Below are 16,792 nucleotides of genomic sequence, written 5' to 3'. Positions count from 1 at the left end.
TGGGTTTTTCAGCGATACAAGCACTGAGCTCCATGCTGCCAGGGTTAGACTACTGCTGCTGCCATCTGACCTGGCTAAGGTAAAGCTTGTTTGGGTGTGTCCACAATGTGCTGCAGCCACTGCAGTGACCATAGTGTAGATGTCATTGGAGCGTTAGCATGACTGTACCATTCCTGTCTTCATGAAGAGTCAGAATAAGGTTTGGTCAAAGGATATTGTTTCCCCAATGTGGTCCTTGCATGCAAGTCTTGGCCTTTACTTGAAGGTATTACATTTACATGGAAATTCCAGCAGAGTCTTTGGAGACTGCCCTAAAATAGAAATGTTCTTCAGTTGCCACTTGAGATGCATGATCTGGCTAACTTATAACTCTCCATATTGCATGTCTGGTACCATGTCGTCTAACAGCCTGATGCTCCCACTCTGCAGAAAGACATATGGTGATACTGGGACTCAATGTGTTCACTTGCTCCCATGGAGAACAGAACACTGGTGCATATGTCCCAGTGTTGTAATCCGAATGCAGATTTGTTCCTGTCACAGGTCTGTGAGACCTGTTCTTGAGAGAGCCCTGCTCACACTGTGCTTCCAGATGTGGAGTTGCATAGTTTGCTTCTGTGTTGTGATTGTTTGGTGTCTGTTCTAGGTAGGTGGAGGTAGAGAGCTAGTGAGACAGGAAAGAGGTGGAGGCTGGGATGAGGTGTTCATTCTCTGTGTTGGTTTTGATTCCCTACGAATAACTATTATAGTGTCTGTTACCTTTCAATAAAAAATATTATTTGTGTTGCCATAGTAGCCCCTGTCTCCGTTCAGACCAGAGCCCCACTGTGCTGGGTACTCGCACATACTTTGCAAGTGACAGTCACTGCAAAGAAGACCTTACAGTGTAGTCTAAGAAAAAAGGTTAATAAAGGAGCATAGCAAAGGACAGGGGTGATGGATCCATGCACTTGCTTAGGCTTGTTTTGTACAAAGGCTGAAGGCTTTGAGACAGACAGGCTGGTAGTCCTGATGAATGCTGCTGTGCTCTGCAGCACTGAGCAGCTGTCCTTTTGGAAAAGCCTACAAGGTAGAGACTAGAGTCATGATTGGGACCATGCTGTTACCTTGGTCTCCTGCACGTACTGTTAACTAGTTAGCGGTAAACTGCAGTGAGAAGTCAGAGCTAGGCATAATTATAATGCTCAAGAGGTGCTGAGTTGACCCTGTGAGCGTAGCTGCCTTTCCAATGGAGATGGCTTTGACATTAAAAGCAGAGGATACAGAAATTCTACCTGAAGTTGTGTGCAGTGAAAGACTCCATCTGATTTCCCAGACAATACGTAAAGGAGGATATGGGAATCCTGCTGGGAAAGTGCACGTGCAATGCTGCTGTCAGCATAACTTTCTGAGTCCAGTTTGACTTGCTCTGTTGAGCCAAGCTGATGTTGCAGTGTTACAATTATGTCCTTCCCTCTACCAGTCATATGCTAGCACAGCCTGGGTTTATTTGTGCAGATCTGTTCACCTGCTGGAATCTGACAACATGGGCATGGGAAAGAGGTGGGGGAATGACAGTAGTTTAGCTGAAGGACTTCAGTTTGGCATCTGGGTGCTGCATTTGATTATTCCCCCCAGCCCCCCTCCCCCCCCGCCCTTAGAAGAAACCTAGTAGCAGGATCCAAGGGAAAATTGGAGACTGATTCTCTGCAGAGAGCTTTCCTGAAGGCAGAGGTAATGCAGCCTCCAATGGATGGTGATTTGTGTTTCTGAGGATTGGGGTTCTGTGCCCAGATATTGCAGGAAGTGGAGAGGAGAATTCAAGAAATTGGGGTGTCATGAATGGGTGGGGGCAGTGCATGGCTGCTTGCACTGAACATCTCTGCCTAGTGAGTCAGTAAGTTTTACTGTTTCATGTAGGGAGACCAAGCCTTCTCCTTGTGCAGGAGAGTTCTGCCCCAGAGGAAGGGGCAGCTCCAGGGAAGCCAAGGCACAGGGTGACTAAACCGCTCTCTTCTGCCTGCTATTCCAGCTGACATTTGTGATGAAGTGGCTCAGTATTTAGATCACCTCCTGGAGCACACAGCTCCTAGGCTGAACCTCCCTCCCACCGCACAGAAGGGAGGGCTGCATCGCTTCCGAGCTGCAGTGCGCACTACCCGTGACCTCATGTCCTTGGCATCCAAGGCTAAGGAGCTGCACATACAAAGTGAGTAACATGCAGGCTGCCCTGCAGGGGAGTAACCAGAGTTAGTGCATGGAGCTTTGGCCCCATTCAGATTCAGACCTGAAGGGAGGCAGGCAGGTGGTCATCATTGCTGTTGGAGGGTTGCCCATGCCTCACCTGCTGCTTACGTATGGGCTGGCATGAGTAGGAGCCTCTATGTGGGTGCCTAATCTGGAGTAGCAGGGCTTACACTTTGGGCCTGAGACAAGCTGGGGGGTCATGTGACATGACACAGCTGCAGAACTGGCTCAGGGAACCAGCCCCACTGGACGTTGTTCATTGTCTTGGGAAGCCAAGCTCTGAGACTAATTTTTCTTCCAGTTTAAACTGTCCCCTGTGCTTGTGGGCTGCTTGTCAGCTGCTCAAGTGTTCTCCCTTGGGTCAGTAGCTACAGGTTCACAGGGCTCATTGTTAGGTCTGGAGACGGGAAACACTGTGTAGCTTTAAGGATGGGGTGGGGGGTTCACAAGATACTAGAGCCAGCATAGAGGGACATGTCAGATGTAGGAGCTTGTGTTACAAGGCAGGAGCCCGTTGCCGACAATTCTGGTGCTGACACCAACTCCCTCAGTGACCTTGTTCATAACATATAGCCCTCGTTTTCCCCATTTTAGGGAAAGGGAAGCAAATGTTCCTTTGCCTTGTGGGAGTTTGGCTACTGGCATTTCCTGAGCTTCTGTAGGAATCTTAATGGAGTGTTGTAGGTGCTGATGGAAATGTGCTAGGGGCAGGAAAGGAGATGGCAGAGAACTGAGATGAGAAAAAGAGACTGGGAGGAGAAAAAGTGAGGTAGAGAGAGATTAAGAGTTTGGAGTGGGTGAGGGGAGAAGGCGGCTAGGCTTAGAGTGCCAAATGGGAGGAGTGTGTTTCTAATGTCCCATCCCCTTTTGGACTTCCTGTTCCACCAATGTTAACCCATCACTCTGTGATGCAGACTAGCCCGTCTCATTGCCCCACATGTGGGATGTGGAAGGCCTTTCTGCTGCTTCCCTGGAAGCCAGGCCACTGGCTGCAGCTCCCAGCCTGAGGGAAATCAGCTATATTTCTGGCATGTGACTGTAACACAGGATTGGAGCCTTGAGATGATGCTTCAGAAAGCTTCTGCTCTGGAGGGAAATGAGTACTTGGGAGCAGTCTAGGACTTCCCTTGGCCTGATGAGAAGCACCTCCAAACACCAGTGTTCCAGCTTGCTGGGAATCAGGGGTGCTGTCAGGGCATGGTATGGAGCCCTTGTAGCAACAGACATGTAGGGACTGGGCCTGAGTAATGTTGGGGTATTTAAAATGCCTAAGACAAGGAACCAGGCAGGGAAATATCTGGAAAGGGACATATTCCTTAAATTAGATATCACCCTGACAGTTCTTACCTTTTTGCTGGTATTTAGAGTCCATCTTAGTCCTTCGGCTGCATCTCCCTTTGGCCTAGGTGCAGCTGAAGCCTCCCTAAGCTTGGAGCTCTGCAGCATGCTGTGCCAGTTCAGCCATCTAACGTGAAGCATCCTGTGTGGGATCAGAAGACTTGGGCCTTGGTGCATGGGGCATTTGCTCTGGCTGCAGCTAGAGCTTAGTGCGCATAAGGGGAACTGCTGTCACGTAGTGCAGTTAAGTTTAATTTTAAGTAAGGATACACTGTCCACCAGGAGCTAGCTTTAGCTCTCTCTCTAAATCTGGTGGGGCTACCAGGTTTGTGCCCTTTCCATCTCTTCCCTGTGCTCAAGCTCTTCTACAGCACAGCTCAGATGGGGGTGCTTCCCTTGCCTGTGCCTTGGTGTCTGCAAAGGGGTGCCTCACAGGCTTCTTGCATCCAAAGGTGTTTCTTCAGGTCACTGCCTTAGAAATGAAGTTTGCAAGGGGTCTTTCCCACTCCCTTCACATTCTGAAGTGGGCTCTCTCTCTCTCCAAACTCTTTCAAACTCCCTTAAAACTTTTTAATATCTCTGCTACTAACAGAGGAAGCTTCTTACCTGGAGTCCCTATCCCCTTCCCCACATTCCGTGTCCCAGTTGCTTCCCTCCCACCCATTTGTCTGTCATCATCACATCCCTTTTGTGTCTGCTGGGGGTGGGGAGGGAAACTTACACCTGTCTGTCACTGGGAGACTCATGCCTTAAGGCCCTGTCCACCTTATAGTATGGATAGTACTGGTGATAAGTGTGTTACAGTGCAGTGAGGCATACTCCTACTGGGAAAATGCATTTAACACTGCTGTCACTTTCACCGTTGGAGTGTTCTTTCCCAGTCCAGTTTGATGTGCTCTGCTGGGCCAAATCATACTGTAGGCTAACACTCCAGATCCTGTCATATTGCAAGTACTCCCTTACCTTGGCCCAACCATACCCTAGCAGAGTCTGGGTTTGTCTGCAGGCAGTACCTGTTTTGTGTTGGAATCCTGCCTGACTGCGTAGAACAAATGGGTCATGTAAAGACCTTTAAATGACCCAAGAAAATAACAGCCCACGTGCAGCCACTTGGTCCTGGTGAATGAAGGCCAGACTTAGTGTAACCACTAGAGTCTTGACAGCTGCTCCAGTAAAGGAGAAAATTTCTAATGAAGGTCCAGCTCCCTCTGCTTTAGCCAGAAGCCATCTGCTCAAACACTTATGAGCTACTCTAGCCACTTCTGTTCTTCCTAGCAAAAATAATGGAATCCAGTTTGTATGCAAGCTTGTTTGCCAGGGTGTCTGATGTTTTAGTGATGTGGTCCAATCTAAATGGACAAGGCCAGGCTGTGTTGGCAGTGTGATAGAACCTGTTGTGGAAGGTTGGCCCTGTACCTCAAGTGGCAGGTGCCTTATTTGCCTTGGTTTATCCAAGTAGTGTTAGCAGCCAGTGCCCAAACCACTCTTTCAGTCCAGTGTTGCTAACCTGGAGGAGTGGGTGTGGACTGAAAACTACTGATCCATGAGTACAGTCTGTGGGCATTTGCAGCACACTGCCAGACTGCAGCTATAATGGTTTAATTGAGTGAAACCTGCAGTCTGCAGTGGCTGATGCTGACCACAGTTAAGAGCCATGGTTGTGGCAAGGGTTAATTGCTGCTGGTGTATGTGTGCATCAGGGTGCTGACTCTCTCTGCTCTTGAAAGTATGGTTGCCTTAGAGCTGCTGGAGATCTTGTACTCTCCCCTGCAGGAGAACCACCAAAATGTGTTTCAACAAAAATTTAAAAATCTGCAGAGAACCTGGCCTGTTCTACTCACAGTGTATGCCCTTTCTTTCTTAAGACAGAGGAGTGGGTAGAGCTAAGTACAGCAAGCAACAGATTAATGCCCCCCTCCCTGCCATGACCCTTCCCCCCTCAGAAAGTAGCTAGTCAAAGGTAAGCATTTACCTTGCAGTTTCCTACTGTGTAAAATGAGGGTGAGAAACCATACCACGGCTGCAAATTACTTTGCATCAGAGCCAGGTTTAGAGACCACAAATTGCTGGTTCCAAGTCTTCAATAAAGCGTATGAGAGGTGGCACCTCTGTGTTTAATGGCTGATATGATCATAATTTCTTTCTTCTTTTTCCCTGCTGATCTAGCCCTTTGAAGCAGCTCTGTGAAGACTCTTTACCATCTTCTTAAAGGGTTGTTGAGGCAGCTTAGTGAGAGGGGAAGCTGCAAACCCTTGGTAGTCCTCCAGCATGCATAGGAATCTCTGGTCCATTTAGCACAATTCTTTGTAATGGATCAATCAAGCAATTACCTCAAAGGCTCAATTTAATTAATCTTGGCTGCAGCCTATCCACCCGAGTGCAAGCCAAGGGCTGGAGGGTTCCAGTGCCCATTAGGCTCTAGAGAAATTCTGGAGGGATTAGAGACTATTAAACAGCCACCAGCTACTCTTGGGGGAGGGAAGTGGGGGCGTGAGAAAGGGGGTGGACTTCTCATCCCTGCCAAGCCCAGGCCTGGCTAATCCTGAATGGAGGTTATTGTGCAAACTGGGCACTTAAATGACTCTGAGCAGTGAGGTGCAACATGTTTTCTATCTGCTGGAGAGGGTGAAATACAGCATGCTGAGATTCAATCCGAGTGTTGTTTTCTTGCAGATGTTGGGATGTACATCCCTTCCAAGTTGTTTCAGACTTCTCAGCCATCTGTCAACCTGCTGGGTTCCATCCAGAAGCACGAGCCAGAAGTCAAGGTGACTATGACCGGTTTCTGTGCTGGGGTGGGCCCTGGTGCTCCATCTTAGTGGAAGCCATCAATTGCCTGGACTCTGAAAAGCTTTCTGAATAGGCGCAGCCAGGAAAGAACAGGCTGATGGCCCAGGACAGCAATAAGCTGGGTCTGTGCAGGTTTGACTTGAATCCTACCTGGGACAATTAGATGTGGACTCTCCATGTCCTTGATAACCAGCCTGCAGACTGCTTCCAGCAGGCCCATAGCCCATGGGCTGCAGGGTATTCAAAGGTGACTGAGAGCAGACAAGCCAGGGGGCCTAGCATAGAAGGAGCAAGGTCCACAAGGAAGAAGAGGAGCTGTTGTTGGATGTGATGTGGTGGACCAGCGGAGATGGATTTGTCCAAGGAGGAGTGAGGAGTTAGCTCAGCATCCTGGTTTGTGGACCAGCACTGGGAAAGAATTATCTTGAGCTGAGGCTTTTTCCAGGCCCTTGCAGTAGTGCAGACCTAGTCTGGTGGAGGCTGCTGAGGCTTTTGTCTGGTGTTGGGGCTTTGGCCAGCATTAGCAGCCAGTGCCTTGTCCCATCCTTTGGGAATGGAGTTGGGTACAGCAGGGAGTATAGGGGAAAGCTTTGGGATGCCAGCTCTAACCAAACCTTTGAATGCCCTCTTCTAAAGATCCCCTCACTCCATGCTGAGATGAACCTCCCCAGAGACGATGCTGGGAATGTGGACTGCAAAGCCCTGGTGGAACAACTGCGAGAGTGCCCCACCCTGCAGGAGCAGGCTGATCTCCTCTACATGCTCCACACCCTCAAGTAGGAGCACCAGCCAGTCCCCCTGCCTCTTCTCGCTGCTTCACTCCTTGCTTTGGCTCCCTATGGCAGCACTTACAGTGTCACCAGAGAGACTTTGGGGGTTACCTGCTTGCTGGATGGAAGTCAAAGTTCCCCAGTTCAGGCCTTTAAAACTCAGTGAAAGCATTTAGCAAATATAAGGCAGGAAGGTGTCTCCAGAGCCTCTACTAACTTAAATGAATCTGTTGGCCGTTTCATGATACAGAAATAAACTTGGTTTGTGATAGCACCACACTTAAGAGCCAGACCTCATGCGTAATGCTGTGTGCCTAAATTTGTTTTTCCTGAAAGGACTTAACACCTTTGAGAGCTGAAACTTCCAAGCATGCAGCTTTTTGCTTTGTCTCATCCTCATGTGCTGTTCGGAGCAATGCTGCTAGCCAGGACAGTGTTCCTCCCTGAGCAGTGCTGTTTTCTTAATCCTGATCTGTCATCTGTTGCTTTGAACAGATATTAATGCTGCTGCTGCTGCAGTTAGCTGTGCTTGGCTAAAACACCCTTGTTGTAACCAGGGATCTTTAACACAGGGGGCCTGACTGGGACACTGAGATCCATGGCCAACCTGGTGCTACAATCAGGGACCTCCTTACTGAGCTGTACGTCAAAGTAGGGACTACTCGACAGTGGGCCCTGATCCGTTACATCTCGGGAATCCTGAAGAAGAAGGTGGAAGCTCTTGATGAGGTAATGACTCGTCTGCCAGTCTGCTTCCAGCTCCAAGCTTATGAGGGTAGCAAATGGGATGGTAATGATTTACTTTCTAAATCTCTGTCAGAAAACTTTGCTGACAAAGGGCCTTTCTTGGGTCTGAGGCTTCTGAATCCAGGGTCATCTTTACTGTTTCACAGAGAGAGTGAAAATCTCTTAGCTTCAGAAAATGCCCTGACCGTGCTTATGTTGGACTGCCTGGCCTACATACTCGCAGTTCCTACTGACTGGCTGGAGCTGTCAGCACTGCGAATTTCAAGAAGAGACTTTTAGGGGTGAGGGAAGTAGGATGATCCCTGAAGAAAGGGGGAACTTTAAAATGAGTCTTGTGTCCATGCTCTGCGTGGAAGGTGTAAATGAGGCTGTTGGCTGGGCAGAGGGTTACTCCCTTAGACAGTAGATAGGTCTGCCTGTTGGTTACCCATAACCATATGTAGGATGGTTCCTCTGTTTTTAGGCCTGCACTGACCTTCTGTCTCATCAGAAGCACTTGACAGTGGGGCTGCCTCCAGAGCCTCGTGAGAAGACGATCTCTGCGTGAGTTCAGTGGCTTTTTCTGAGTTGTACCATGGGGAATGATAACATCCTATTAGTCAGCATGATCCAGGGGCCAGCACAAAATGGACAGTAATAAGTGGCGAGTACTCTTTTCCAAGCTGCACCTTGAATGCTTTGCTGCTGCCTTCTCAAAGGAAAGAGGCCCAGGGAGGTCTAGTCCCAAGCTAGCCAGTATGTGAGCTCCTGCTCTTCCATGCACCAGTGAACTCCATGTGTCCTTCTGAGAACCTCATTAGCCATTAGTCAAGTTATATCAGAGCAGACAGGGCACTCCCTGTGATCTGGAGAAGGGGACATCCATCCAGTGACGGATCCATCTAGATCATGCTGGGTCTCACCTCTACTTCTGTCTGTTGCCTCCTCAGTCCGCTTCCATATGAGGAGCTTGTTCAACTGATTGATGAAGCTAGTGAGAAAAACCTGAGCATCTCTATTCTGACCCAGGTGAGAGGACAGGCCCCAGGTGGTATCAGCCTCCAGCAGGCTGGAGAGTCTTTCTTTCCCACATGCTCTGATGTTATAGCCTCTCCTGTTGTGCAGCTGTCTGGTGACCTAGCATCTCCTGGCTCTTACCCTCAGGAAATCATGGTATATCTGGCCATGTACATCCGCACACAGCCCTCGCTCTTCTCTGAGATGTTCCGCCTGCGCATTGGGCTTATCATCCAAGTGATGGTGACGGAGCTGGCGCATTCTCTGCACTGCTCAGGTATGTGTGCTGACCCCAGAAATCTCCTCTAAAGCTCCTGATGCATGTTGCACTTAAGTCATGATTTACTGGTTAAGCAGTGACCCGGGCACACATGCATTCAGTTAATGGTGTGAGAAAGCCAGGAATAAGTGACAAAGTTATTACAGAGGCAGACAAGGTTCTTCAGGTAAATCTGGTATCTCTTATTAGACCAACTCAAATTGTTGGAAAAATTCTTCTTTGCAAGTTTTCAGGTATAAATACCCTTCATCAGGCTGAGGAACCATCTGCAGTTGGGTGGAATGAATAATAAAGTTCTTTACTATTCATTCTATCCAGGAAGAGCCCATACCAACTACAGATGCTTCCTTAGCCTGATGAAGGGTATTTGTACCCAAAAGTTTGCAAAGAATTTTTCCAACAATCTGGTTTGGTCTAAAAAAATATTAGACTTACCCAAAGAGCTGTGTCTGCCTATGTCCTTAGACCAACATGGCTACAACCTATACCCCTGTAACATGAAAGTTATTACACAACATATGCATAACAACTTTTGTACCTGGTTCCTATCCTGCCTTTAACTGATTGTGTAGCTGATGCTTCCAGCCTCCAGTAGGAATACATGGTACATCCCCAGGTCTGAAGATGCTGCTGCACTGGCAACATGACAGTGTGTTATCTGATTATTTGACCATAGCAGTCTTTCCTGCCCTCAGTAGGGGGGCTGGATCTGGTGATCTCACAAGGTCCCTTCAAGCCCTAAACTTCTGTGAATCTGTGACATGATGTGATCTGGTGCTCAATTCTACAATCATGCCTTGTTCCATGCACATATGGCATGGCAGGTAATGCAACTGTTGGGATCGCGCATTAGATCCCATTGTGCCTTCTTTTTAACATCAGTCAGTGGCCTAACAGTGTTATCTGGTAGTTCTTAGAGGCCCTAGCCCAGATTAAGGCCTTGTCATAATAGGCATTGTACAAACCAAGCCAGAGAGTTAGCTCCTGCTCCTAGAATTTAGTCTATGTGGGCAAGACAGAAAAGGTTAATGTATCCCTCTTAACATCCAAGCCTGTTAATTGGCACTAGGAGGTGAACACCTGTTCTCTGTTGCTTGTTGCATTATAACTAGGTTAGAATTGTAGCTGGGTTTGTGTCACCTTATCAAAGCCCCAATAAATAGGCTTTATAACAAACTGTCCCTCAGCCTTCAGCTTGATAGATGCTTTGGGTAAGAACAGATATTTCTGTGGGCTCAATTTGCATGAGGAGCACAGAACTAGTAAAATTTGAACCTAATAATGAAAATCTCTGGGGAAAACTGTGGTAGTTGATTACCTAAAGATAGAGGCACCTAGGCTTGCAGCACCAAAAATATAGACTCCCGTGTTTATCAGCTCAGTTCTTATTTATTTTTGGGTTTTGTTTAACATTTAAAGAACAGAATTCTCATTACATTACCTTGTCATTCATGCCAGAACCTCTGTAGGAAGCATGGAACATAAGGGATACTAGGGTACGTGCAGTGGATACCCAAAAAAGCTTTGCAAAGGGTTGTCAATGGACAGCTTGGCTATTTTAATAGGTACAAACTGTGCCTCAATTTGAGAGTCAGCTTAACCACTCTGAGTTTGGGAATTTAGTTGTATGTACATGTAAATGCTGAAGGTCACGGTAGGAGAGGATGGTGCAAAGGATAGTGGGTTCACGTGGCACTCAGCAGACCTGTGTTCAGTTCCCTGCAGAGTCCTGTGTGATTTGGGGCAGGCAGGTCGCTTAGCCTTGCTATGTCTCAGTTGTCAGCTGTGAGTTCTCAGCTACACAGGGATGTGCATGGGTAAAACCAGTAAAGTCTGGGGTGTTAAGATATCCTATTTATGGGAGGTGGGCCACTGAAGAACTTAAACCAGGGGTTGTTGACCTATGGTCTGTGGGGTGGGTCTGGCCTGTGGAGCCATTCTGTTGGGCCTGCAAATCTGGGGGGCTTTTGCTAGGGCTTTGGCAGTATTCCTCACAGGGGTAGTTGGGTGCAGATTTGGGTTTGGCTGGGCAGTAGGGAAAAACAGTCCCCACAGTGGTACTGAGGGAAGGAGCAGGGACTGCAGCTTTGACTGTGGTGGTGGTAGCAGCGGTATAGGCCAGGCTTGAGGCTTCCCAAACTCAGAGCTGAGCTGCTTTAGAGCAGCTTCCTACTCCAAAATGTTGCTGACCCCTGACTTCAATCTCAAGAGCTGCAGTGATGCATGTTTGGCATCTTGATCAGTTTCAGTGTCTCTTTTCACACTTGTGGGGGGGGGATGTTTCTTGCACAGGTGCTGGGGAAAGGGAAAATGGAATTAGCGAGCCATGAGGGTGGGCTGAGGGACTCTGAAAGCTTTAGAATCACCTGTGGGCTCCTGGAATTCATGTTTTGTCATTGCCTAGATCTCTGGGTGGAGAGGACCTTGTAGCAACTGAAGTTTTCTTTGGGGACTAATAACAGGATGAGAGCTTGAATTTTTCATCAGTACTATGAGGGAGTAAACTGTTATATGGCTTTACCTATGCACCTGTTGACAATAAACCTTTTTACCAGAACTTTCTTTAGGAATGCTCCTCCCCATAATCAGTGACATAGATTATAATATGAAAGCTTTCAAGAAGGAGGGGGAAGAGGAGGTCATTTTGCTGGAAGTCACCTAAGTTGTCTCTCTGATCTCTAGCTGGAGAAGCTACCGAGAGCTTAATGAATCTCAGTCCTTCGGATATGAAGAATCTTCTGTGCCACATTCTCTCTGGCAAGGAGTTTGGGGTGGAGAAGAGTGGTGAGTCTTTCTTATAAAAGATCTTTAACATTAATTTGGCTGCTTCTGAAATGTAAACAGAAAACCTCAGAAATGAATACTGAAACCTAGCCAAAGCATGTTTAGCTGCAGTTCTACTCCTGGCCATTCAAACCTGCCCATCTCTGCTGTTGTAGATATATATCTTTCCACAAGTAATTTTGATTTCCTATAACCTTCCCACACCTTTGCTTTACATATTGAGGCATCTTCCTGCTTAATTCTCCATTGTGGCTCAAACACTCTCCCCATTCATGGGTCAGAAATTCAGCCTGAGCCCAGCTCTGAATTTGCTATCAAAATAACTCTGTGCCTCACATGGTGATGAAATGGGTTGATGCAGCTGGTGCTTGGAACAGGGAGAGCAACAGTAGGTGGCTAAGGAGATTTGTACCATGGCACTAAGGTGGTTGTTGAGCTCTCTGCAAGGTCTTGCATCCCTACCCACTGGAGATGGTAAGAGAACACCGTCAGGCAGCACGAGATGCTCTGTAGGCTGCACTGCTGCCCTGAGTCCTTTGAGGCGGTGGTAAGTTCTCTTCCTTCTGCCTCTTCAGTGCGGTCTGTTGATTCAACCCTCACCCCAGCCATCTCCATCCGTGAGATGGGTGCTGTCGGAGCAACCAAACCGGAGCGAACTGGCATCATCAAGCTGAAAAGTGAGATCAAACAGGTGAGAAGGGCAGGACTGGGCTGGGGTTCTTAGGAGGTGCTGAGGTCCAGGACTGGCTGATTTCATAGGTATATAATAGCTTTGTTTAAGATTCAGGAGGTAGCAGGTTGGGGAGCTCTGTAGTAATTTAAAATGATACTGTGAAGAACTGGCATGTATGTCACTGTCAACCTCTTCTGAGCAGGTAGGTAAGGACCACCTAGATGGCTCAATGTCCCTCTATTGCTAACACTTCTGTGAGTTTCTCCTGGCAGGAGTTTGTGCTTTTGAAACAAGAGCTTCAGGGTTCCATCCCCAATCTCTAACAGCAGTTTTCCTGTAGCCAGAGTACAGTGTGGTGAGGAAAGATTCCTTATGCCACTAGGACCTTGGAAATGTCCATAAAATGGCAGAGCATTTATCCTCTGCTCCACCAGATCCCAAGAGTTCCTTACTTCTCTCCCCCCACATGCTTGCTAGGAGGTTTCTGAGATCATACTTTGGTTCAAACACCTTTGAAATAGCCACTATGTCCCTTAGGACTGGTGGTAACAGAATCCGCACTGGGTATTATTGCAGGGTACCCTTGTCTCTGAGGGAGTCACAAGAGCTGAGGTTGCAAGCTGCTTCTCTCCATCTGAGATGCCAGCTCTTCTGTTTTCTCTGAGCCAATAACAATGTTCCTGGGGCACATGTGACTTCTTGCAGTCTGTTTCCTGTGCCCTGCCCCCCTCAGAGGCCAGGAACACTTGCTACTGCAGCTGGGCAGGCCTGCCAGGGCTTGCTTATGTGCAGGTTGCTGCCAGCATGAGGTGCACCCTAGATGCTCTCACAGCAACTTCATTATCAGGGTCATTTAGACAGAGAGCAGCACCAGAATAGTGTTAAATCAGTTGTAGTCACAGGGGTGAAAATCTCAGCCTTTGTGGCCATCCAGACTTGTGTGAAGGGCTTATTTCCATCTGATGTAGTTTGTCTGGGAAAAAAGTCAAGTTAAACTGCAGGAAGACTTTCCAGCCAAGGGCTTGCTTTGCTTTAGCTCCTTTCCCATATAGATGAGCAATTAGGCTTTTGGCTCCGTTGCATGGTATGTGGGAGGGACTGAGTGGATGTTCTTGTGGACATAGGACCTAATCCTGTTTCATATGCTCAGTGTCTGAGTGCCTGTTACCTGTTTTTCCCTTGCTTGAGTCCCTGAAAATCTTTTTTCTTTTTCCCCAGAGGGGGAAGGGGCTGGAAGGAAACAAATGCCTGACATTACATAGGGGACCAACTACTTTGGAGTCTCAAGTCAGGGTGGGGCTCTTAGGCAGCAGGACATAGCACCACCATGTATCTGCAGCTAGTCATATTGCATGTGTTTTGATCTTCTTTTTATCTTTCAGCAACTGGATAAACGTAGGCAGTCTCTGACGGGGAGTAAGGTGAAACCACCAATGTTCCCTTAACACGTCAGCTTAATCAATAACTCTGCGCACACGGGCAGCTTCCAAGCATGCATGAGCTAATGGGCTTCTTTAAAATCGAGCCGGTGCACCCAGGAGCTGGCTTTCCCTCACCAATAAACATGGGGTTCAGTGCCAATGAGAGGGATCTAGTTGGTCCATTCAGGTGATTTGTCCTAGCAGGCTGTCCTTCAGGACTCTGAAGCCCATTTCCAGTCCAGGCTATTCTACTTGGAGCTCTTTTCTGGCAGCAGGCTTGGGTAGAAGTAAGTGTCTCTCCTGTCCATATGCCACATGTCTGCACTCCATGGGATACAGTGATGGCCATCTCTAATCTGGCTAATAGCAATGCCATTCTACTGGTCCAATCAATAGCCACATTATAGACATCTGCTGGCATAGTGGTATTGAGCAGGGATGTAAAGAAGTGTGATTCCTTACTTCACACAGCAGAAGACCTAAATGTGGGTGCAGTTAGACTCTGCTGATACCAGTGTAGTCTGTCACTCGGGGAAGGGGATTAAAAGCTTGGGCTACACTATGAAGTTTTGGTGGAATAGTTGTCAGTAGGAGTGTGACAAGGTGATGCCTGTAGTTGACATGGCTAAGCCAGCAGAATCCTGTCAGCGCAGTTAAACTGGCTGAAGAGGCCTCTGCCTGGCTTCTGTAGTTCAGTGAAGTGATGTAGCTGTGCTAACAGAAAACTTCAACAGCTAGGTGCCAGGTCTGCAGTAGGTGGCTCTGTTGTTACAGCACTGCCAGTAAGCCAGGCAGCAGCAGCCACCCGATGAAGGAAACAAGCCATTACTCTACCGGGTACAGAGTGCAGTGTTGCTGGGGTAGCTTTGCACACCCAAGGAGTGTCACACTGGTATGACATTGACAAACTGCTCCTCCTCTCAATGAGGCCCCAGTTAGGAAACTCACCCAGTCCTCAGGCCTCTATCCCTGTTGTCATTGTGCTATTTCCTTGTGAGGGAGGAGGTGCCAGAAGAACAGACATACCATGTTATGGGGCTATGAAGAACCAATCATGATAACTTCTCCACAGGTCTCTTACCTGCACTTCTTGCTTGTAGCTCTTACCAAGACTCCACGAGGGGAGGGTCTCTGGGCCAGCAAGAACCTGTAGCATTAGAAATGGGCTTGATCCAAGGTGCAAGAAGAACAGGGGACCTGAGGGAGCAGAACACCATGGGGCATGTGAGTCTTGCCTAGAGGCCAGGAATGATTGACTTGTCATAACATGCTGGGCTACAAACCAGCAATGAAGTTCAGCAGAAGACATCCAGTGCCGGAGGGAAACTTTTTGTACTTGCTTATCTTGAGTTGTACTACTACAATTGTGTTTCTCAACTAGGGTGCCATGGCACAGGGGTGCCTTGAGATCCTTTTAGGGGTGCTGTGCGGTGTCACACAGTGTTAGCACTGTTAGAAATACAACCATGGTTAACAGGATAAGCCCCGAGATTTCAAGTAGGAATCCATAGTGTTAAAAACATTTGGATCTTTTGTGGTCTTTCTGAGCTCTTTACAACAAGAGAATTGCAATATGATTTTTCCATAATCAAAAAAAGAATGAAAACTAAGAGCTGGTGTTTTCCAAGTGGTGTCTTGAATCTAAAAAGATTGAGAACCACAGTTCCAGAAGCTTGGGAATTGCCACATAAGCCTACCATGCAGTTCAGCTTCTCCCCTCCTCAGCTGCCTAATGGAACTGCAGGCAACAATGCTCCTTCTGTATTCACTTCCTCCGTCTGCCATAATGGGAGCATGTTCCCCTGGAAAGAGCTCGCTGTAGCTGCAGTGCTACTGTGCAGTGAGCCCTCATGCATTTTCAGTCCCCACAAGAAGGACCTCAGTCTTGCTCTGAAGTGGTGGTTGGCAGTAGTGTAGGCTTCTGTACTTCTTTCTGGGTTCTAGATCCTATAGGTTACCCCCTGCTAGGCTGAGCTTTTCTCTGCCTCATTCCATTGTGCCCAGTCTCTGGCTATCATGGCTGCCAAGGAGTGCATCCAGTATTGCACAAGGTAAGTCTGGAAAGAAAACCCAGCCCAAGGCTTAGCACAGTGCAGTCTGTCACCTTATATACTGGACTATGCTTCCCTCCTTGTTTAACCAGCGCCTCCAGTTGTGGCTGGCTCTTATGCTTTCCCCAGGGATAGGTCATTCCTCTGTTACAGCTTCAGTTTAATGCAAAAGTCTGTGATGCAACTTCCTAAACTGGCTTTAAATTCTTTGACTAATCATGGGTGCCTGAGACACCCACCAAATGACACCAAGCTTTGCCCAAGCTACTGCTGCTGCTAATGGTGTTGCCTGCTCCAACCCATCAAGATTTGATTGTCTCTCTCTTCTTTCTAGACCTGTGGCTTACCCTCCCTGGACTCGGATTCAGGATCTTCTCTGGTAACTTGTCCCTCCTGTTTACATGCACTATGTGTCTGTCCTCTCAGGTCCCTGAGTAAGAAACTAGCTAGAGGGAGGAATTGCTTCTGAAGTGCAGTCACTTTTGGAGTGGAGCACAGCAGCCCTTCAGCAGTGGCTAGGAAAGTTGCACAGAGGGTCAGCAAAGTTAGCATTAAGCAACGGCAATGCATGCAGCTACTTGGGAGGCCTGCTGCAAGTGCAGACATTGGGATTTATTGGTAGCTTTCTTTTGGGAGCGTGCCTAGAAGGAAATGCCTGCCTACAGTCAGCACTTTGTTGCTCCTTTCTTTCTCCCTCCTTCCCTCCCTTCCTCCTA

At 48.0% G+C, this 16,792-nt stretch overlaps 1 protein-coding gene across 7 annotated transcripts in view; it reads left to right on the top strand.

The window, feature by feature from the left end:
• The window catches only part of PHKA1 (phosphorylase kinase regulatory subunit alpha 1), a 73,802-nt gene that overhangs the window by 45,946 nt on the left and 11,064 nt on the right, over positions 1-16,792 (top strand). For 5 of the 7 annotated variants that reach the window (XM_090059086.1, XM_090059084.1, XM_090059090.1 and 2 more), the window contains 11 exons: positions 2,012-2,188; positions 6,238-6,332; positions 6,991-7,130; positions 7,697-7,853; positions 8,335-8,414; positions 8,801-8,879; positions 9,015-9,144; positions 11,830-11,931; positions 12,507-12,622; positions 13,987-14,025; positions 16,411-16,455. In XM_090059086.1, the coding sequence (XP_089915212.1) occupies positions 2,012-2,188; positions 6,238-6,332; positions 6,991-7,130; positions 7,697-7,853; positions 8,335-8,414; positions 8,801-8,879; positions 9,015-9,144; positions 11,830-11,931; positions 12,507-12,622; positions 13,987-14,025; positions 16,411-16,455 (1,160 nt within the window). The remainder of the gene's footprint in view (positions 1-2,011; positions 2,189-6,237; positions 6,333-6,990; positions 7,131-7,696; positions 7,854-8,334; positions 8,415-8,800; positions 8,880-9,014; positions 9,145-11,829; positions 11,932-12,506; positions 12,623-13,986; positions 14,026-16,410; positions 16,456-16,792) is intronic. The other 2 variants (XM_090059088.1, XM_090059085.1) reach the window with 2 other exon arrangements.

This window comes from Crocodylus siamensis, chromosome 8, assembly GCF_052110815.1.
Source record: "Crocodylus siamensis isolate JL-2025a chromosome 8, ASM5211081v1, whole genome shotgun sequence".
NCBI classification, from domain to species: Eukaryota; Metazoa; Chordata; order Crocodylia; family Crocodylidae; genus Crocodylus; species Crocodylus siamensis.
The sequence above is the reverse complement of the archived record's forward strand: the minus strand, read 5'-3'. Positions and strand labels throughout refer to the sequence as shown.